At 47.8% G+C, this 22,120-nt stretch overlaps 1 protein-coding gene across 6 annotated transcripts in view; it reads left to right on the forward strand.

Moving 5' to 3' along the window:
* Positions 1 to 22,120, forward strand: part of CHST15 (carbohydrate sulfotransferase 15) — an 84,818-nt gene that overhangs the window by 40,317 nt on the left and 22,381 nt on the right. For 5 of the 6 annotated variants that reach the window (XM_021943816.2, XM_021943817.2, XM_021943818.2 and 2 more), the window contains exons 2-5: positions 6,785 to 7,845; positions 8,603 to 8,942; positions 11,077 to 11,223; positions 14,872 to 15,028. In XM_021943816.2, coding sequence (XP_021799508.2) covers positions 7,300 to 7,845; positions 8,603 to 8,942; positions 11,077 to 11,223; positions 14,872 to 15,028 — 1,190 coding nt within the window. In that variant the 5' untranslated portion in view covers positions 6,785 to 7,299. Of the gene's footprint in view, positions 1 to 2,503; positions 7,846 to 8,602; positions 8,943 to 11,076; positions 11,224 to 14,871; positions 15,029 to 22,120 lie in introns of those variants that run through there. The other variant, XM_021943815.2, reaches the window with a different exon arrangement.

A 22,120-nucleotide genomic window follows, 5' to 3' on the forward strand; every position in this document is an offset into this window, starting at 1 on the left:
TGAGCTGAGATCACACCACTGCACTCCAGCCTGGGTGACAGAGTGAGACTCTATCTCGGGAAAAAAAAAAAAAAGAAAAAGAAAAATCGATCCTTTATTATTTCTCTGCTGTCTTTAGGAATTGGCTGAGATCCAGTGGGTGTTGGCTGCTCTGGGTGGGCTCAGCCAGGTGGCCCTGCTCCACCTGTCTCAACTCCTCCTGGCCAAGCAAGGGTGCAAGAGGACAAATGAGTACACAGGACATGTCTGAGGGCCTGGCATGTGCCAGCTCTAAGCCCACTTCTGCCTCATTCTGCTGGCCAAAGCAAGCCACCCGACTCAAACCAAAGGGTGGAGAAATACATCACTGCTGCAGCTGAAGGCCCTCCAAAGTGGCAAAGAATGTGAACAAGGGGAAGAAGAAAAACTTGAGACCAATAATGCAATCTATGGTAAAGAGTAATAAATAACTATTTATCAAATTCCCACTGTGGGCCAGCACTGTGCATCTGTAATACCAGCTAACATTTATTGAGCACTAACTATGGGCCAGACACTTTTTTTTCTTTTGGCGGACTCTTGCTGTGTTGCCCAGGCTGGAGTGCAGTGGCACAATCTTGGCTCACTGCAACCTCTGCCTCCCGGATTCAAATGATTCTGCTGCCTCAGCCTCCTGAGTAGTTTGGATTACAGGCATGCGCCACCACTCCCTAATTTTTGTATTTTTAGTGGAGATGGTGTTTCACCATGTTGGTCAGTCTGGTGTCGAACTCCTGACCTTGTGATCCACCCGCCTCGGCCTCCCAAAGTGCTAGGATTACAGGCGTGAGCCACTGCTCTAAGCCGGGCCAGATACTCTTTTAAGCACCTTGCATGAATGAGTTCACTAGGTGCTTACAGCACTTCCGTGACACAGGTCCTTCCTAAGTTGTATCCAAGGAAATGGGGAGAAGAGATGTTTAATGTCTTGTTCAAGATCAAACCTGGGCAGCCTGGCTCTAGCACTTGGGCTCTGAACTCCAATGCTGTACGTGATCTGTTGCTAGCAGGGACTTCTTTTGAAAATACAGAGGCCCAAAAACCTTAAGTGATTTTCCCAAGGCCACTGGGTGGACATGGACTTGGAATCCTAACCCATGTGACTGCTGTGTTCTCTCCACTATGCTATGGGCCAGTGAATGTTGTGATGTGGCTTTATTCTGCCTATTGACTGGATGTGATCAAAACTGTCAACGTCCAGGTAGAAGACGGAATCTGATGATTTACAATTTGTACAGAACTCTTCAGTCTTGTTGGCTTTCTTCTCAGTCTCAGCAACAACCTTCTGTCTTCGAGCTACATGTGAAAAATGTTCCTTCTCCTACTTGTTGATTAATATTCCTTGAAAAAATGTATTTCCATATATATAGCCTAAAGAGGAATGTCAGCAGTTAGACATACTAATCAGAAGAAGGCTTTGTGTTTTAGTAAAGGTTAATTAAGAGCCATTGAATTTTTTCCTTAAAACATAAAGGTAAAATAATGTAATTAGCTATTTTTTTCCCTCTCTCTCCCCAGAGGGCAGATGTAAATGTTCTACCAAAATGAAGCTATTTATTTAAATCCATCCAGATTTCTTCTGAAGTTTCATACATCTTTCCTCTGCTATATCAGCTTATAGCTACAATAATTTAATAAGTTTTTCCTAGGGTGAAATTGGATGCCCTTTATCGATCTTACACTGAGGGGGCATTCAATTACTTAATCTAAAGTGGTATTTCTGGGTCTCTCAATTACAATTTTGTTATAAATGGCTTGCTAATGATGCTTGGGTGCATAGGTTAATAGGGGGTGTCCAAGCAAGGGCTGGGTAATTGAACACTTTCTATTTTGGGACCCGTTATCTGATTTCTCTCCTGGTGCCAGGTTCCCACAGTGATGGTCTGCATCCATCAGGCTCAGAATTGAGCCCAGGTGGGAAGTAATCTCACTGAAATGTACACCTGAATCCTTTGGTTTAATACATGAACGGAAGCGCCAAGGGCCCCGTCTTGTCTGAGTCGACCGGCACCAAACGTGGACATTCCAGACAGGTGAAGTGCAGGGGCATACATGACTCCTTTCTGAAGGAGGAACCACTTGAGTGTTAGGTTTCTGAATAACTGTGCTTGGGATAATTTGTGGCCTATGGAAAAGGCCAGATAAGGAACATAACAGCAATCCATTTTCCTTTCAATACCACCCCATTACTTGGATTTTTCTTCCCTGAGTTATGCTCTTTAATAATTATACATAGTATAAAAATTCTTTTGAGGTCAGGCATGGTGCCTCATGCCTGTAATCCCAGCACTTTGGGAGGCCAAGGCGGGCTGGATCACTTGAGGCGAGGAGTTCGAGACTAGCCTGGCCAATGTGGTGAAACTCCGTCTCTACTAAAAATGCAAAAATTAGCCAGGCGTGGTGGTGTATGCCTGTAATCTCAGTACATCGGAAGCTGAGACAGGAGAATCGCTTGAACCTGGGAGGCAGAGTGAAGTGAGCCAAGATCGTGCCACTACACTCCAGCCTGGGCCACAGAGTGAGACTCCATCTCAAAAAAAAAAAAAAAGAATATATAGTGTGCCTCCCTTTTTGCACTTGAGCAAATCCCACCCCTGACTTTGGCCTTCAAGACTTTATAGAGCCTGGTCCCTGCCTCCTCTCCCATTGGGTTTCCACCCCCACTACTGGCCTACCCTGCCAGTAGCCCTCATGGGTTGGGACTCCCCACAGCATCTCTCTACAGGGCCTTTGCTTCCCCTGGTCTCCATGTGACTGGCTTCCTTCTTGTCATTCAGGTTTCTCCTCCAATGTCCCTGTGAAATCGTCTTCCCTGTCACCCTGTGTATCATACCTCCCACTCCTCTAAAGCAGTGACTCTAACCCAGGGGTGATTATGCACCCCAGGGGACATTGACAATGCCTGGAGACATTTTCAGTTGTGACATCTCAGGGGAACGGGTGCTATGGCATCCAGTGGGTAGAGGCCAGGGTGCTGCTAAGCATCCTACGCAGGACAGCCCTGACAACAAAGAATGGGCCATCCTAGGATGGCACAAAGAATTCCAAAACCCTGTTCCAATGGTTTTATTGTTCTCTCCCCTTTTTCTTTATTCTTTTCTGCATAGCCTTTATCTAGCAGCATCTGGGATTATCTTACTCATTTGGGACTTCTTTATAGCCTGTGCCCTGCAACCCCTACCCCTGGTGGGACAGGAGCTCCACTTGGGAACAGAACTCCTCTCTGGGTCAGCCCTGCACCACTCGCACCCATCAGGAGAGGGCTTGTCTGGAAGCCGCCGGGCTCTAGGGCCTTCACTTACAAGGGATTCACCTGGCCTTCAGATTGCTTGTCCATCTTACTGCATGTTTGACATACTATACAGTGGCTATCGATTTTGGTAAAAACTTGTAAATGTGAGGTAGTTTTATGTTTTTTCTCAGAGAGGACCCCCCTTCCCACCCCAGCCCAGGGGTGTTTTCCAACACCAGCAAATCCTCCAACTCCAGAACCTAACTGATTATCATACCATTCAATTCAAGTCTGCCCCTACCAGAGGCAGACTCTACAGGTTTGAGGGCTTGGTCCCACCAGACTGCTCCACTTCAGATGCCAGTCCCAAGTACTGGGTCCCCAGGTTACCCATGCTTCTGTCCAAATTGGCTACAAAGGCAAGAGAGTCCCACAACCTCCTCAGGTTCAGTAATTCTCTAGAATGACTCACAGAACTCAGGAGAGTGCTTGGCTCATCATCAGTCTATTATAGGATACAATGCAGAAACAGCCAGCAGATGAGACGCATGGGGTGAGGTATGTTGGAGGAAGGTGTGTAGAGCTTCCATGCCCTCTCCCTCCACTCCACCTTCCCAGCACCTCGAAGGGTCCACCAACCTGGAAGCTGCCTGAGCCCAGTGGTTTAGGGGTTTTGATGGCAGTTTCATTACAAAGGCATGATTGGTTAAATCATTGGCCACTGGTGATTGACTTCATCTGCAGCCCTTCTTCCCTACCTGGAGTTTGGGGGGTTTGCTGAAAGCTGCTCACTAAGGCTTGGTCTTTCTGGTGACCAGCCCTCAGCCTGGAGCTATCCTGGCCTGCAAAGGGTCACCGCATCAGGATACACTCAGATATGGCTGAAAGGGGCTTGTCATGAATGACGACAGGTGCTTCGCTCACCCCATCACTCAGAAAAATTCCAAGGATTTTAGCACCTGTGTACCAGTACCCAAGGATAGAGACCAAATACTCATCTCTTTATTTCCACATCACATCCCTCATCTTGTATTGGCTTTTGGCTGGCCTCCCCCTAACTGGACATGTGCAACACTCAGCTGTTCTTCAAAAGATATTTGTTGAACAGATGAATGAACGAATGAAAGAATGCTAGGAGCTGAGAAAACACTGTATCTGAGTGTTTTGCTAAGGTTCTTGCAGCCTCTCAAATTGCCTCCTCAGTTCTTTCTGTTTAGGAAGCAGGACTTGCAGAGGCTGGGCTGGTTGGAGGGGGCGGCTGCCCGGCAGACATGCTCTGTGGACCCGGTCCGGGCACCCCATCTTCCCTCCTCTCTGTTGAGACTGTCAGCTGCTCATGTTTTCGCTTTGCTTGAAATGAGCTTCCCCTGCCCTTGTTTAGGAATGTTTTGCCCATTCGTTTGGGTCCAGATTATGTACATTCCTGTCTTGGAGCTTCAAAGTCCGTGTTTTGTTTGCTTTTTAAAGAATCTAATTCGATCTTCTGCAGCAGAAAGACAGGAGGGTGTGAATTCCCTCCCTGCTGAGCTGCTGGTTGGAGTCTCATTTTTAACCCCGGCTTGGCCCTGTCTTGGACATGTGAAAAAATGTTTTCTTGGCCTTAATGATGGAGTTTCCAAGTAGGGGATCTTGCCCTTTTGTTTCTTTAGTTTGGAAGAATTGTTTGTAGCAAGCGATGGGTCAGGGGTGGTTGAGCAAGTTTGAAGCAGAGGTTGAGTCTTGAGGTTTCTGACATGTCCTTTCAGCTGCCCTCGTGTCCCTCCAGCTGCCCTCAGGGATGAGAGATGGGGGTAGGGCCTGAGATGTCCGGCCTGGCTTCCCAGAACTGGCCCCTTCTGCATCCCCGCCCCGGCGCCTCTACAGGACTCGGGTCTCAGCCTCTACTGACCAGCCTTTCTCAAACTGGCTCCTTGATACCCTAGTGAGATTCCTTGGCCAATTATGTACTTACAACTTTGTGTATTATATTCCTCTCTTGTGGATTCACAGGGCTTATTAGCATATCAAAGGCCCTGAAAAGTTCGGCTGTAAAGAATTCTGTGTAATTTTGTCCATTCCACATTTTCTCCAAATAATTTAAGCATGGAACACTCACCAACGGCAAGCGGAACATTTTGTGGGAGGAAGACGTTTTGGGAAACACACAGCTTGGCTATTTCTTGGCCACCATATTTTGAGAAAACACGAGGTTTTCAGTCCAAGGGGCATGAACATTTCTTCTGTTGAGTTCTGATTGTTTAATCCTTCAGCCAGTACATGGAGATCTTGATGCGGGGTTAGTTAATGCCGCCTCTATGGACACAGTGAGGGTTGTTTGAGGCGTGGCGTGTGTAGAGTTGGAGATGAATCTACTACTCTTGGGTAATTTTCAATTGCTAAAGAATAATCATGTGGTATAGGATCTCTCATCTTTGATCCCATTTCAAATGTTTTTGGCATTCACTGACAATGAAAAATCATAGTAGTAGTTGATGATGCTATTATTATCAATGCTATCTACCTTTTATGGTATGCTAAATATGTGTCAGGCATTATTCAAACTCTTTACATGTAGTAGCTAATTTAGTACCTGTTAAGGTGCCCTATTTTCCTAATTTTGCTATTGAGGAAACCAAAGCTCAGAGAGGTTATGTGGCTTGCTCAGGGTCACACAGCCAATTAGTGGTGATCTACCACTGCCAGAAATTAAGTAGGTCTCCTTTTTTGCTTATCCATGGCTCTTTTTATGACATCTACAAAGAAGTGTCATTTGGGCAACAATATATTTTATAACCACAGGATTCTATTAATGGGTTTTTAAGAATCATATCTTGCTCGAGATGATGAAAATGAAAAATTATGTCAGGGTCTGAAGCTCTGTGCCACTCGAGGGAATACTATACATTGGATTTAATTGCTTAATAACTTAAAGTCAAGTGGTTTTTTAATATGATACATTCTACTGAAGGAGAGACTCATTTCATTGTTTCTAAATTTTCATTAACTTTTGCTTCCTAATCTGATAATAAAGGTTAACTCTAAGAAAGAGACTGCTGATGCCAGCGAGAGGGAAAAAACACATTTTCTCTGCCTGCTCCCATTCTAACCATCCTCCTTAGTATTCTTGAGCTTTTTCATTGACTGAAAAGCACTGATATTTCAATTCATCCCTCAAATTTGTAGTCATTGACTGTGCATGAATCTGAGAATGATCACAACATCCTGGGATTCAGAGATCCTGTAACTGAGATATATCAAGGCAGAGGGATTAGGGGAGATGTGGACCATGCACAACGTGAGATGTTTGATGTGGCACTGGTGGTGCTGGAATTGGGACCATGTTTGGTGGCAGAAATTGAGCCCCAAAGCCAACTGCAAGGACCTGAAACCTCTTCCTTTATCCTCATGATTTTCTATGACTTGCTTAGAACCAGGCTGGCTTGGCTGGACTTAGAGGTGGAAAAGAGAGTGAGCATCTGTCTCTGGTTGGAGGATGAGCTTTGGGTTATCGCTATTACCACACAATGTAATAAAGCCTCTTGTCTTTTTGTGTAGGAAATCTGGCATTTTTTAAAGTTTGCGCCCCACAAAGAGGAAATATTCCAAAGGTACTCAGGATGTAAAAGTGGAGATCTTCACAGATGCCTCCGTGGATGGCATGGCAATCCATCCATCAGTGAGAAGACCATGATTTCTTTTAATTTTTTGTGTGTTTCCATATTCCCCAGTGAGAATTCTTCCACCTTTTTTTGTGCCATGGGAAAAACCTGAAGGGCAGGCAGAGCTGCTCCCGAACTAGTGACCTTCTCCAAGGTTGCAGAGGCTCTTGTAGAACATGACTCTGGGACATCACTTCCTTTTGTTTTCTTTCGGAGCTGAACCAAAGAATGTGCGTCCTCTTTCTCTAGTGCTGTGGTGTGTGCTTATTTTTGTATTTGTGCTTTCCATCCATCTTATGTAATCACAAGGCATCCTTAAGGTTTTCCGGCACAATTTGTGGACATCCAGACTCCTGGGGGGACCACCACCCATGGCTCGGTAAGCCAGCAGCCCAGGGCACTGGCACTACCATGAGGCACTGCATTAATTGCTGCATACAGCTGTTACCCGACGGTGCACACAAGCACCAGGTCAACTGCCGAGGGGGCCCCCACCACGGTCACCAGGCGTGCCCCACGTGCAAAGGAGAAAACAAAATTCTGTTTCGTGTGGACAGTAAGCAGATGAACTTGCTTGCTGTTCTCGAAGTGAGGACTGAAGGGAACGAGAACTGGGGTGGGTTTATGCGCTTCAAGAAGGGGAAGCGATGTAGCCTCGTTTTTGGACTGATAATAATGACCTTGGTAATGGCTTCTTACATCCTTTCTGGGGCCCACCAAGAGCTTCTGATCTCATCACCTTTCCATTACGGAGGCTTCCCCAGCAACCCCAGCTTGATGGACAGCGAAAACCCAAGCGACACAAAAGAACATCATCATCAATCCTCTGTAAATAATATTTCGTACGTGAAGGACTATCCAAGCATTAAATTAATTATCAACAGCATCACAGCTAGGATTGAGTTCACGACCAGACAACTCCCAGACTTAGAAGACCTTAAGAAGCAGGAGTTGCATGTGAGTAGCTTTGTGCTAATCTTGACTGATTGGTTGATTTTTAGAAATGACTGCTTTTCTTTCTATCACCATCTTTGGGAACACAGAAGGAAAATGACTGAAAAATGTCTCAGATGTAGCAAGGATCATTTGACAGCCTTATGGATTTGAATGCACTGAAAGAGTGATGTTTGCTTACGCTATGGAGTGCTAGGAAGGGAATCTGCTGTCCTGAACGCTGGGTTAGGCATGTTCAAGGGCCGCCGGCTCTCATTATTTCATTCCAGAACTTCTTGCTTGACATGTGATCGCGGTAGTTAAAAGTTGCTTTTGCAGATCACCATCATTTGGGATTTTAAAGCTGCGTTAAATTTGATTTTCTGCTTCTATTCTATATTTTAATCTCTAACGGCAATTTAAATATACAACTAGTAAAAAGATTCTGTTTAATTACCATGTGTGCGTGTGTGTTGTGTGTCAGAAAGGTAAATTATGGTTGAATGGATTTTAATTAAACTTTTATTCTTTAACTTTAATCAAAATAATCTTTATTTTGGATTATCTTTAATCCAAGTTTTTTTGTGGGGGGGGGGGGGGCGGGGGTGAGGAAAGCACAGTCATTGACCGTCTACCAAGTTTTGCTTTATTTGTTAGTCATTGTCAAACAGGTCGAATTTGAACACGGTCGTCAGTCTCACGGCATGTTCCCATTGCGGTTAGATTGTGTCTTTGCTCACTTTCCCCTCCTCGGTGTCTCTCCTCCTCTGTTTCCTTGCAGATGTTTTCAGTCATCCCCAATAAATTCCTTCCAAACAGTAAGAGCCCCTGTTGGTACGAGGAGTTCTCGGGGCGGAACACCACAGACCCGTACCTCACCAACTCCTACGTGCTCTACTCCAAGCGCTTCCGCTCCACCTTCGACGCGCTGCGCAAGGCCTTCTGGGGCCACCTGGCGCACGCGCACGGGAAGCACTTCCGCCTGCGCTGCCTGCCGCACTTCTACATCATAGGGCAGCCTAAGTGCGGGACCACAGACCTCTATGACCGCCTGCGGCTGCACCCTGAGGTCAAGTTCTCCGCCATCAAGGAGCCACACTGGTGGACCCGGAAGCGGTTTGGTGAGTGCCGGGTCCCAGGGCTCCTGTCTGGTCTCGTTCCATCATTCGTTCATTCCTCCCGCAACGTTAGCGCTGGGGTTGGGGGGCGAGGGCCGCAGAAAGAGATTGCACAATTCCCTTGTTAGGAGGCTGTTCTCAGGCAAAGACCCAGCACTGGAACCCGGTTCCAGTGAGCCATGCAGTGAGCATTGATTGCCAGCTGTGTGCAGGACAGGGGGATGAGTCAGAACTGGCAGCTCTTCTTGTTCCGAAAGCCCGGGCACATGACCCGAGCAGTGAGCAGTAAGTGCCAGTGGCTAGTAAGGGCCCGCAAGGAAGGTGTGATCGGGACTCTTGTCTCCCAGCTCTGTGCTGCTCCCAAGCTCTGTGCCGTTCCTCTGCTCTGTACCATTCCCTGCTGTTCCCTGCTCCTTGCTGTTCCCTGCTCTGTGCCGCTCCCTGCTCTGTGCTGTACCCCTGCTCTGTGCTTTTCCCTGCTCTGTGCTGTTCCTCTGCTCTGTGCTGCTCCCTGCTCTGTGCTGTTCTCTCCCTTCTGTGCTGGTCCCTGCTCTGTACTGTTCCATGCTCTGTGCTATTTATCTGCTCTGTGCTGTTCCCCTGCTCTGTGCTGTTCCCCTGCTCTGTGCTGTTCCCCTGCTCTGTGCTGTTCCTCTGCTCTGTGCTGCTCCCTGCTCTGTGCTGCTCCCTGCTCTGTGCTGTTCCCTCCTCTGTGCTATTCCCAGCTGTGTGCTGTTCAGCTGCAGTCACTGCACCTGGGGGATACTGAGTTGCTTCAGGCCTCAGCTTCTCTGACCTGCCCCATCTGCCTTATGGGTTCCATATGATAACCACATGGAGATCATTCTGGAGGCCCTGCTCTCAGCCCTTTGCCGCAGGCTGACCATGACCACTGCCCATCCCTTTCTGCTCCAGCCCAGCCCCAGGCACCTTGTGGTCCTCAGATCACTGTTTCCTTTCTGTAACCTTTTGCTTGTGCCAGGAGAGGTTTGATCACTGGAGCTGAGGGGTGATACGTGCCTATTGTCAACCAGAGTCTGGGCAGGCCACGAGGGTGTTTTCCAGTAATGGACTCAGGTTGCCTAGAAGGGAATCTTCAAAGTTTTCCTTAGACCAACTCTTAATGTGTTTCCTGACAAACGTTTGCTTTCATCCTTTGATGATGTTCGTCCTACAGTGAGCTAAAGTGTAAATGTTTCTTTTGTGGTTTAGCAGCGGCCGCTGTAGGAGCCAGGGTTTCACATCCCTATGCATTTGCTGGTGTGTCTGAACACACTCCCCTGCCGTAGGGTGCTCCCCCGAGGCTCACAGTGATTTCCCCTTAATGAAAACCAGCTTCCCACTGGCAGGAAAGGAGGAAGAACAGAGGCGGGCCTCTGGAATCTAGTCTTCAATGTCACCTTGAACCTCTTGTTGCTTTGGTCACGGATGTTCTCTTTCCAATTTCCATTGACTTCAGGAGTTGTGGCGTTGGGAAGTGGATTTTTAAATGTTTGCAAGTGAAATTTATTTATTTTTCAGGCAGGGGGTGAATTTAAGCTCTATGTGGCCGATGCCAGAATCCATGTCTGTCTAGAGTATGATCAGTTCCCCTTATTGTTTGGACAAAGGGCAGGGTATTTGATTGAACAGGGCAGGAGAGAGAACATCAGGCAGGTGCTGGCTGGCCCCCATGAGGAAGGCATCATGGAGTTTATAGGATACTGCCCTCCTCTCCCCCGTGGGCTGCCCTTGGTCCTCTGTCCCTGTTTCACACAACATATGCATCCTGGCTGTCATTGCTGCCCGGCCACTTAAGAGTCCCACCTGTGCACAAGTTAACCAGCCCCAGACTCTGTCCTTCCAAGCAGACATGTTTCTAGCTCTTGAATAGGTGTTCCAGTCTTTAATCTCCCACTGTCCAGCTTAGTGGTGGTATCTTCCAGCCCTTGAAGCATGCATGGATTGAAAGTGAGTAGCCAGGCCCCATAGACCCCCATCCCCAGCGACCCTTTCTGAAGCTACCCGGGCTGAGCCTCTTGCTGCTGTAGCCAGGCCCTTTAGGCCGTTCCATCTCTCTTTGGTTGCCGTCTGGGAGGCCATCGCTCCAGCAGTAGCAACTTTGTCCTCAGTATCTCCTGCATCTTGGTTCTTGTAGGAATTGTCCGCCTAAGAGATGGGCTGCGAGACCGCTATCCTGTGGAAGATTATCTGGACCTCTTTGACCTGGCCGCACACCAGATCCATCAAGGACTGCAGGCCAGCTCTGCAAAGGAGCAGAGCAAGATGAATACAATCATTATCGGTAAGGCTTCTGTGTTACTCTCGCAGGGCTAGCACCCTCCCTGAGGTCCTGGCTCAGGCTCCAGGCCTGGCCCAGCTCTGCTTCACCTGCAGAACATTTGCATCGTGGCAGCAGACTTCTTTTGAGCCTCCACTGCTCCACCTGGCCGTCACTTTTACCACTACATAAAATGTTCACATCACTTGAACAGTTACTATAAAGCAGAAATGTTGACTTTCTACGTCTATGGAGACTTAAGGACAGCTGATGGCTTTCGTGAGAAGTTGCCATTTCTTTGTTTTTAAGAAATTAAGCAGGGATATTGACTTCTTTTCCTGATGTACTGATCTGGTAGGTTTGGATGGGGAATTATAAATGCAGTTAACTGGTTAGTCATTGATTTGCTGCTTGGGGCTTTTGTAATCTCTGGCCACTGGGACCATATAAGACGGAGGCAGCTTCTTCTGAAATAGACTCCGCTCTGACACATCGCCTATAACTAATTGCTGTTTAAAAAGCCTAGCCTCTGTCAACCTAATGCCTTTGGGCATTCAAAATGAGGTTGATTAATAATAATTTGTTTTAAATATTCACAAGATTATTTTATAAGTAAACATATATGTTTACTCTTTTTAAAATTTATTTTTTATTGTATAATTTAAGGTGTACAGCATAATGTGATGTTTTGTTGGAAACAGAGACAATGAAATGATTACTACAGTAAAGCAAATTAACGTAGCCATTTTTTTTTTCACAGTTACCTTTGTGTGTGGGGAGGGGAGGCGTGTGTGTGGTAAAAGCACCTGAAATATACAGTCCTGGAGAACTTCCGGCATGCAGTACAGGAGGAATAGGGTTAATAACTACAGTGCACACGCTCTACCTTAGATCATAGAGTTGTTATTTGTCTGACATAATTCTTTTTATTGGATTCAGCTTAGAAGGCGTTTATCCACTGATGCCTTCTGAAAGAGAAATTGAATCACGTTTTGCTTAAATTGTTTACCGTAGACAGTGATCTATTTTTTAATTTCCCTAGATCTGTTATATTTGCAGTCTCCAAATTAAATAAATCTATTAGCTACTAAGAGGAATTGTAATCAACCCTTTGAAAGATGACTTTTGAACTTAAGACTCTCCTATCCAAAGGGACAGGCTTATGTGCCAAAGTCTTGACTTACTCTTTTTTTTTCTTTTAAACTCAAAGAAATTAAGTCACTGGGAGTCACCTCCAGTATGATTTGGCTGTTAGCTAGGTTTTTGCAAACTTGGGGGTCCAAACTCCCCAAATCTCAAGTCTGACTTACATTTCATTGTGACTCCTATACCATATGCCTCTGGGAAAATCACATGTTCTTATGAAAGTGCTAAAAATATGTATCCTCGGGCCAGGAAACAGAGACTAAGACAATGAATGAAAAAGGAAAGCCTCCGTTTGGTCTCCTAATTTTGCTTGCTCCTAGGTTTTAAAAAGAACAAAAAATAAAATCACTGTGCTGATACTTACTTAAAGCAGAGTTTGGTGAGTTTTATGGTAGTCTTGTGGTGTGACAGGTATCTAGCCCTGCCTGGGCCAGCAGCCAGCTCTGTGCCGTGCAGCCGGTCATTTTTCCTGTTCCTGGACTCTGTCTGCACCTCTGCAAAGTGGAATAGTTGGACCAGGTCAGTTCTAGACGCCTTCCAGCTCTGAAATGTGACTCAGCTCTGCCCCAGCCCTTCCTCTGTGTTAGATTCTGGGCAGAGACAGCAGGATCTTGCCTCATCTTGGGCCCCTAGGGCAGAGAGGACCTTTCTTCTGCTGTCATTGTTGACAGCTAGAGTCACACAAGAGCTTCAGGACGCAAGTGGCCTGAACGTGATGGCTGAACTTGGGGCTAGGGCTTTAGGCATGTTGAAAGGCTCCTGCGTCTACTCCCAGGTACCCAACGTGGTACTCTGTTTCTTGAATTGCCTGTTGTCCCCCTTGTTTCTTAAGGTCTGAGAGAGGAGGGGCCGTGCTTTCCTCCCCTGATCTGTCCCTGGTGCCAAGCACAATGCTGAGCACAGATTAGACACCAAATGAATGCTTCCTGGGTGGATGAAGGATGGATGGTGGCCGGATGGAAGGAAGACAGTCAGGTGGATGGAGAAATGCCTCGATGGCTCTAGAACCAGTTCATTTTTGAGATCTGACAGAATTTGTGCCAATTTAGCTAGAGAGTTCATTTGTCCTTTATATTCTTATTCGTTGTGAGTAGAATTTTCAAGGGACTTCTGATTGACTTGTTTTTTTCTGTGTCCTGGGGTATTATCTCTTTAAAAAAAGAAAGAAAAAAAGGCCAGAACAGAGCTGTTCACCTGGATGTGATTATGCATCCGACAGAACTGATAGGGGCCTGCAGGGATATGATACACTTGTCACTGACCAAAGACTCAGTCATCTGGCTCAGTCTTTCCCCGGATAAGTAACTTTCAGATGTGTCCTGTGGTCCTTGGCAAACTGTCAGGAAATCAAGTGTAGAGCTGATTGATGGATTTGCCTTCCTTTTTAAATCTCTGAAGACTTTCCCAAACACACACACACACACACACACACACACACACACACACACACACACCCTCAAACCCTCAGGAACTTGGCTTCGTCCTCTGGGAGAGTCTGCGCTGTTGGAATGCCTGCCTGTATCTTGGCATCACCTCTGTGCTGGGATGTGTGTTTGCCATTTACATCCTTCACTCATGAGGACCATGATGAAATGTGAAACTGGCTGGGACCCAGTTCCCGTTCACCCAGTCTGCACTGAGTAGGCACCAGCTGCGTGCAGAGCAGTGGCTCACAGGAGACAGGGTGTGTGAGCCCTGTGGCAAAGCCCCTCTGTCTTTTAGTCTTAGAGTATGCCCTGAGATGAACAGTTACAGCTTCAAGGAAGGAAATCGCACTCGAATTCCTCGTCAGGGTTAGTGTTCCCACCCTCCTGCTTTCTCCTGATGCCTTGGAAGGAAACCATCTAGTACCAGCTCCAGGCTCCTGGGCTGCTAGACCAGTTCTCGGCTCCTCCCAGCTCTGAAACGTGGTTTGGCTCTGCCCCAGCTCTTTCTCTTTGTTAGATCCGGGGCAGAAATGGCAAGGCCTTTCGCCATCTTGGGCCCCCAGTTCAGAGAGAACTCCATCTATTACTAGAACCATCTACTATATAGAACATATATTGGAAAACTATACAGGAAAACCATTTTCAGAACCACCTATAATTTCCCACCTCGATAACTGCTATTTGTGTTTTGGTCTATTTTCTCACAGACTGCATTCTCCGTGGGCCCTTAAAATGCCACAGAGCTGTGCACCATGAGCAAAGTTAAATACTGTGAAACTGGGGGCCCAGATGCTGGTGAAGGTTTTCTTTTTTGCTCCGCTTGGAAAGGGGGCTCAGGGGTGGGGACACTCAGTGTTGCATGGATTGCCTGGACTTCCAGACAGAGGTTTTTGGGCTGGAGGTGGGGTGCGACGGTGGCAGGGGTGGGCATCCAACCTTCTCTCTTGGGAGTCCTGTTTGCCCACAAAGGCTCACAGCTTGGCCTCTCCTGCTGCTTAAGAGGAAGGCATCGGGGCCAGCTTTGGCCTCTGGCACCCGGGGCCACTTCGTGGGAGCCTGAATCCCACCCCTGCTCACTTGGAGTGTTTTCTATTTCCAGGGGAGGCCAGTGCTTCCACTATGTGGGATAACAATGCCTGGACGTTCTTTTACGACAACAGCACAGACAGCGAGCCACCGTTTCTGACCCAGGACTTCATCCATGCCTTTCAGCCGAATGCCAAACTGATTGTCATGCTCAGGGACCCTGTGGAGAGGTGAGCAGTTTCTGTGTGTTGTATTTGGGGTGAGAAGAAGAAGCACTTTTGAAGAAAGGTATTCTCCTGTCATCACAATTAAGATTTTGTCTCCTTTAGAAAAAATTGAACAGGCCAGGTGCAGTGGCTCACGCCTGTAATCCCAGCACTTTGGAAGGCCAGGGTGGGTGGATCACCTGAGGTCAGGAGTTCAAGACCAGCCTGGCCAACGTGGTGAAACCCTGTCTCTACTGAAAATACAAAAATTACCAGGCGTGGTGGCACACTCCTGTAGTCCCAGCTACTTGGGAGGCTGAGGCAGGAGAATCGCTTGAATCCAGGAAGTGGAGGCTGCAGTGGGCCAAGATGGCGCAGCTGCACTCCAGCCTGGGCAACAGAGCAAGACTCCATCTCAAAATAAATAAATAAAAACAAATAAAAATCAATGGAACTTGCAATGTTACTGCTGTTTCTTACGTAAGTGTTTTTCTTGGGGCTGTCGTCACTGAGTTGACACACATTGCAGATTGTTTTCTTAACCATTCTGATCCTGGTCTGCATGTCTTCAGCCCCAGTGGGCCTGACCAGGGACACAGGACGGTTCCTTGGTGCTGTCAAGGCTCAGGAAACACCCTTAGAATCAGGGGCGTCGGCTTCGCCACGTGGTTTAACTCCTAGAATTCTGTGTCTCTCGACGTGGTCGATGCCTTTATCTTTGTCTGCATTGAATGTACAGTTTCCAGCTTTCCTTGAGAGACCAAAAGGAAGAACAATGATGAGTAGAGCAGCTTTGCTTTAAGATCAAGGGTTGCCCAGCGTGGGTGAGGCCAGGGTAGTGGGATATTGAACAGCCACTGTGGGGCGGCCCAGCTGCCACTGGGCGCTGCTTGCATCATTGTTGCCTGTGTGAATACAGAATCTCAGGGCTGCCAGGACTTTAAAATTATTTAGTCCAACGCTCCCTCCAGTACCACCACATCAGAGCAGAGGGGCCCCAGTCTAATCCGAGGCGCTCTGAGTCAGGGAATTCTCCACACAAGATGGCCAGTGTAGCTTAGGACAGCTGTGTTCCTATTTTGAGACCAGGTCTGTTCTGGGGGAACATGCACTCATTAGTCCTGTTTCTTCTCAATACAGTGAGACAGACCAAGTCTAATCCTTCCAAAACAGGAGAGGCTGGCAATATTTAAAGACGGGGACCACAGCCCTTTGTGTCGTATTTTCTTTTGGGCCAACTGCATCTTCTGATGGATTGAATTATGCCCCGCAAAAAGATACGCCGAAGTTGTCTCCCCCAGTGTGTATGACTGTGGCCTTATTTGGAAATAGGATCTTTGCAGATGCACTCAGGTTAAAATGAGGTCATACTGGATCAGGGTAGACCCTCAGCCACCCTAAGACACAGGGAGCATGCCTCATGACGAGGCTGGAGTGATGCTGCCACCAGCCAAGGGGTGCCAAGGAGTGCCGGCAGACACCAGAAGCCAGGAGAGGTATGGAACAGATTCTCCCCCGGCACCCCAGAGGAGCCCCCCTTGCCCACACCTGGGTTTCAGACTCCAGCTTCCAGGACACTGGGGGAAGAGTCCTGTCATTGTGCACTACCAGTTCATGGTGATTTGTCCTGGCAGCGCCAGGACACTGACCTGTGGGATCCCTTCCTCAGGTGGCATACCTTCGTGGCCCCACGTATTTGCCAATTATAACAATAAGGCGTGTTTGTTGTGGAAATTTTAGAACATATATTGGAAAACTGTTTTCAAACTATAATTTCTCACCTAGATAACTACTATTTATGTTTTGGTGTATTTTCTTCCAGACTTTTTCTATGCAAATAGGTGTGTGTGTGTGTGTGTGTGTGTGTATACACGTGGGTGTGACGGTACAGTCTTATGTCCTGCTTCTTTCACTTTGCATTCTTGTCCCCAAAAAACATGCTTTAAAGTCTGCCCTGGTCACACTTCTGAGCTGATGTCCCTCTTATGGCGTCTGCATGGCTCCCGCCACTCTGAGTATGACCTGGTTAGGAAGAAGCTGGATCCGCCCTCCCTCAGCCCCAGCGCCTGAGCCTGAGCTCTTGGTGGCTGTCCCAGTGCCATGCATTCTGGCAGGTGCCAGGTGTGGTTTCGCTCCCTACCCTCTGCATCTCCCAGCCCAGGACTTCGTCCACTCTGTTCCGAGGCAGCCACTGACTTGCTGTCACTTGCCATGTCCCGTCCCACCTGCTGGTTCCTGTGTTTTGGAGGCAGAAATCGGCCTTGCTGAGCAGGCTGGTCTCCCTCTGTTCAGCAGGGCTGACGCACACTAGTGGAGCTCTCATGGTGACATAACTGTCACCTCGCACTGACCCCTCGCAGTCCCTGGAGGTGTTTTCACAGCTGCTCTGCCTCCCTCCCCCCCCACGGCTCCCAGCTGAAGGGCGCAAGTGCTCAGTGTGCTCATCAAATTGTTTCCTGTCGCTGCTCCTTAATTCCTCATTCTGAGGAAGGTCAGACCACGCCTTAACCTCAGGGGCAGCCTTGTGTGCTCTCTGGGCACAGAGAGGTGGGGGCCCATCTGTCAGGACTGGGTTTGGTGTGTGTGGGCCCTGCTCTGGGCCCTGGGAGACTGGAGCTCCCGGTGGGCACGTGGGCGTGGCTGTGGTTGGTTACAGTAGTGCAGAGTAGGAGGCTGGGGGAGTGGGCTCCTGAGTGGGGAGATCCAGAAGGAATTGACCCGGAGAAAACTGATGCCAGACTGGATTTTGAAGGATGAATAAGAGTTTGCTGTGTAAACAAGGAAGGAAGGTGGGTTAAGATGAAGAAACCTTCCAGGCAGAGAGGAGGACAAGTGCAAAGGAAAAGACCACGTGTTCTCCTGTTTGGGGTGGAGCCAGGGTCCAGTGGAGCCAGGGTCCCTGTTAGGGGGTGGAGCCAGGGTCCCTGTTAGGGGTGGAGCCAGGGTCCCTGTTAGGGGCAGTGTCTCCATAGGGGTGGAGCCAGGGTCCCTGTTAGGGGTGGAGCCAGTGTCCTTGTTAGGGGTGGAGCCAGGGTCCAGTGGAACCAGGGTCCCTGTTAGGGGGTGGAGCCAGGGTCCTTGTTAGGGTGGTTTTGGTGTGGGTCCCTGAGTGTGTTTCTTTTTTCCTGTTCTGGTCCCACCTCTGAGGACACAAACACCACAAAGGTGAGCGTTGGAACAGAAGACAGCAGCACCGTGCAGGTGCAAGCGGCTCAGCCAGGAGCAAGACCTGCCAAACTCTTCTCTCATACCCAGCCCGAGTCTGCCAGCTAGAAGGAGGCTCACAGTTCACAGCGTGGTCCCCCCGAGTAGCCACCATGTTTTCTTCTGTTAATAACAAGTACTCCATTTATCCTAGGAATTGAACGTGAACGCTTCTTGCCTCCCTGGTCCTCAGCCTAACAGAAATAGTTGGTCAATTCAAACACATATTCAGCCCCTGCCACAGGCTGGGTGCTGTGCTGGGCACTGAGCATACGTGCCCTGGTGAACAACAGTGGCCACCCAGTGCCTACCCCCTGGGAGCTGGTGCTTTATCAGAGAAGTGGGCGGCGGCTTTGTCGTGGCACATGTCCTGGTGCTGAGGAGAAGGGCAAGATGCCGGGGCAGCAGCATGTGTTAGGACGCTGACCCAGGCCTTGCATTGCCTGCTGTATGAGTTATGTACTGCTAGGGAACAAGTTCGCCAAAACTTAGCAGCTTCAAATGGTTTCTGGGGATCAGGAACCTGGGTGCAGCTTTACTGGGTCCTCTACTTCGGGTCTCTCTCAAGGCTGTGATCCAGCTGTCACCAGGCTGGGGCTCTTCCATGTGCTTGACTGCGGAAGGACCTGCTCCCAACTGGACATGGTTGTGGGCAGAATTTAGCCCCTCAAGAGCTGTTGGAATGAGGGCTTCAGATCTTTGCTGGCTTTTGGCGAGAGGCTACCCTCAGTACCTCGCCAAAGGGCCTCTCCAGTATGGCTGCAGGCTTTATCCAAGCCAGCAAGCTAGAGCGTCTGCTAGCAGATTAGAAGTCACGATTTTTTCTAACCTAGTCATGGGTGTGAAATCCCATCATCATTGCCATATTCTGTTGGTTAGAAGCAAGTCGTGAGGTCTAGCCACACTCAATGTGAAGAGACTACAGGGTGTGAATACCAAGAACCGGGTATCACTGAGGACCATCCTAGGAGTCAGCCACCTCCCGTTCTGCACCTGATCCTCAGGAAACTGGGGCCTGGGCTTTGCAGCCAGGAGAGTAGCTTCCAGCTTGATCCCAGCTCTAGCGGCAGAGGAATTGTGTTTATGTGTGTATTTTCTGTGTAAGTTACTGACATAGCAGCTATTTCATTTATTCTTAAACATTTATAAAAATAAGTAACAATAGGAATTTCTTCTTTTTCGAAGGCTGGCGCGTTTCCCATCTCAGCCAGAAAGGATGATAAATACTGTGTGTTTAGATCACTCTTGAAGAAACAAACACTCTGAGCCCAAGTTCCATTAGCATAACAGGATCCTGGGCCATTAGCCCTGTTCTGTGGCCTTGCACTTCTGTACGCGGGAGATGTTGTGGGTCGCTGGGTGCAAGTTGGATTGGTCCCAAGTTGTTCTTTTCCTTCTATAAATTGACTTGGAGAGGGGAAATACTACTTTTATTTTTAGTTTTAGGTTCATATTCAACCTTTACTTCTATAATTGATCCAAAGTAGAGGGTTTGAAAATGTTGGAATTTTAAGCGAAGTCAAATCACTTTTAAATTTCCAGAGAAAGATTCAAGTGGCAAGTTGTTTTTTTTTTTCCTGGAGGAGAACAGAGGAATACTGGAAAGAAGTGGACGGGATGGTTCATATGGCCAAAGAAGCCAGCCAAGAATTCATGTTCCAGTTTTCTCTCTGTAAGAGATCATGACAATTTAAAACTAGCTTCATGCATTCCTATGCTAAATTGGCCCAGTTAATTAAAAAGAAGCTACCAGTTGCAAGCAGAATTTGTCTTTATTTAATCCCATTCGTAAGTGGTAAAGACTATTCTTTTCAAATGCATCTCACATTAGCCTCCTGCCTCTTCGTTTGTGAGACAGTTGATAGAGTTTGTCTCTTACTTCAGAGGCAGTTATAGCCCCCATTAAATGTGGAAAATGGGTGGAAGGTGCTGGCCCCTCCAACCTAGTTGCATTCCTCTTTTATTCAAGGGACATTTGGAGTGGGGTCATGCACCATCTGTTAACGATTTTACAGTGTCTATATTTTGGGTTTAATTCTGTGTATAGTCTTAATGCAATGCCCAGAAACGACCCACCACAGGAATGGTTCGTTTTCCCTTTTTATGACGACGAGTCCAAAGGGCAGGAGAACTCAGCTCAGTGAAGAATTCAAACTCGGTTTTGACCCAAACGCCTGGAGTCTTGGAACCTGGCTCGTTCTTTTCTTCATTGGCTTCTATAAACTGCGTTTTTAAACAACCCGTTGGACTGGCCAAATGATTCAGTTATGACGATCAACTAGGAAAGGAAGCAGGCTTTTAATGAAATGGATTCTGTTATAGGCAGTCACTCAGGGGGACACAGAGGAATAGCGGGGCTGAACATTTGGACAGGAATCCTGGTTGCATCAGTTTCACTCTGTCTGCAGAGCGTGTGAGGGGGCGTGAGGGTGGTGCGCAGCTTTCGCCCGCTGAGTAGGAGGTGTACCGGGGTTTTGGTGCTAGGGACACAGGCATTGGAACCCCAGCTCTGTCACTTACTGCTCTGTAAACTGGGACAAGAAACTTAACCTCTCTGTGTCTCATTTTCTCATCGGTAGAATGGGGGAAGATAGTCCTACTTCCGGGGTAGTGAGAGTTCAGTGACTTAATATATGTAGTGATGTGTTTAAACAGGACTTGACAAATGGAAAATATGTAATCATTAGCTATTATTATTAGGTATCAGTAATAGCTCATAATAATAACAATAAACTGATCACTCATTTACTCATTCCCCAAATAGAGTTGCAAACCACATAACCAAGTTTTGGTCAACAGTGAACCCCATGTATGATGGTGGCCCCATAATGTTACAATCCCGTGTTTTCACTGTGCCTTTTCTATGTTTCAATACATAAATTCTAACTCTTATGTTACAACTGCCTACAGGATTCCTGCTGTACAGGCTGATAGCATAGGAGCAGTAGGCTGTACCTTGCCGCCTAGGTGTGTAGGGGGCTGTGCCATCTGGGTTTGTGTGAGCACTCTATGATGTTCACATAATGACATCGCCTAATGATGCATTTCTCAGAACGTATATGTCACTGCTGTTAAGTGACGCCTGGCTGTATTTATCGAACACCCTTGATGTGCTAGATGCAAGCTGTACATACGAGAGGAAAATCCATCCCGTTTGCTCTCAGGGAGCCTCTGTCTACACCTCATTCACCTACTTCCACATCAGAGGGAGCAGGATGCCCACCCTAGGGCAAGAGCCAGCACGCACAGGAGGGAGCTGAGCTGGATTCATGCCTTTGAACCGCAGCAGAACTTTGACTTGAGAATCTCTCTTGCTATTCAGGCAGCACCAAAGGCCCTTCTCCAAACAACTGAACTTCCCCCAGCCCCTAGAAGCACTGATTGAAAGCCGTGGATATGTTCTCAGTCAGAAGAGAGCCTGGCATTGGGAATGTCATGCAATGTTTTCTCTAGAACAGATTTGCACAAGGATTAAAACGCAGGCTGTTCCTAGCACTGAGGAATTCATTATTGATTTAAACCATCTCAAAGGGAAATTAGGAGAACGCCTCTGTGCAGAAGAGACGGAATGAGGAGAAAGCCGTGGGGGTGTAGAGGTTGCAGCAACAGCCACAGATCGATTTCTCTTTCTCGCTCCTCCCTCCAGCTCTCACTCTTTCCTTTTCTCTAAGATTTTGGAAGATTAAGCATCACAAGGGTCCTTGCGAGGACTACTGTAGTGCGGTGTCTTTATTGAAGCTGCCTATTGATTCCTGGTGGGTTCAGGCACTTTGCTGTCCAGAAGCTGCCTGTTGACACACCTTGATATGGGCCCTGGAAGTGGTGCGAGGTCACTTTAATAGGACTGAGCTGTTGAGCCACCCGAGGTCAAGGGGGCTGGCCTTGACCACAGAGAGGGGAGGGAGAGCTGGC

This window comes from Papio anubis, chromosome 11 (assembly GCF_008728515.1).
Source record: "Papio anubis isolate 15944 chromosome 11, Panubis1.0, whole genome shotgun sequence".
Classification (NCBI taxonomy): Eukaryota; Metazoa; Chordata; class Mammalia; order Primates; family Cercopithecidae; genus Papio; species Papio anubis.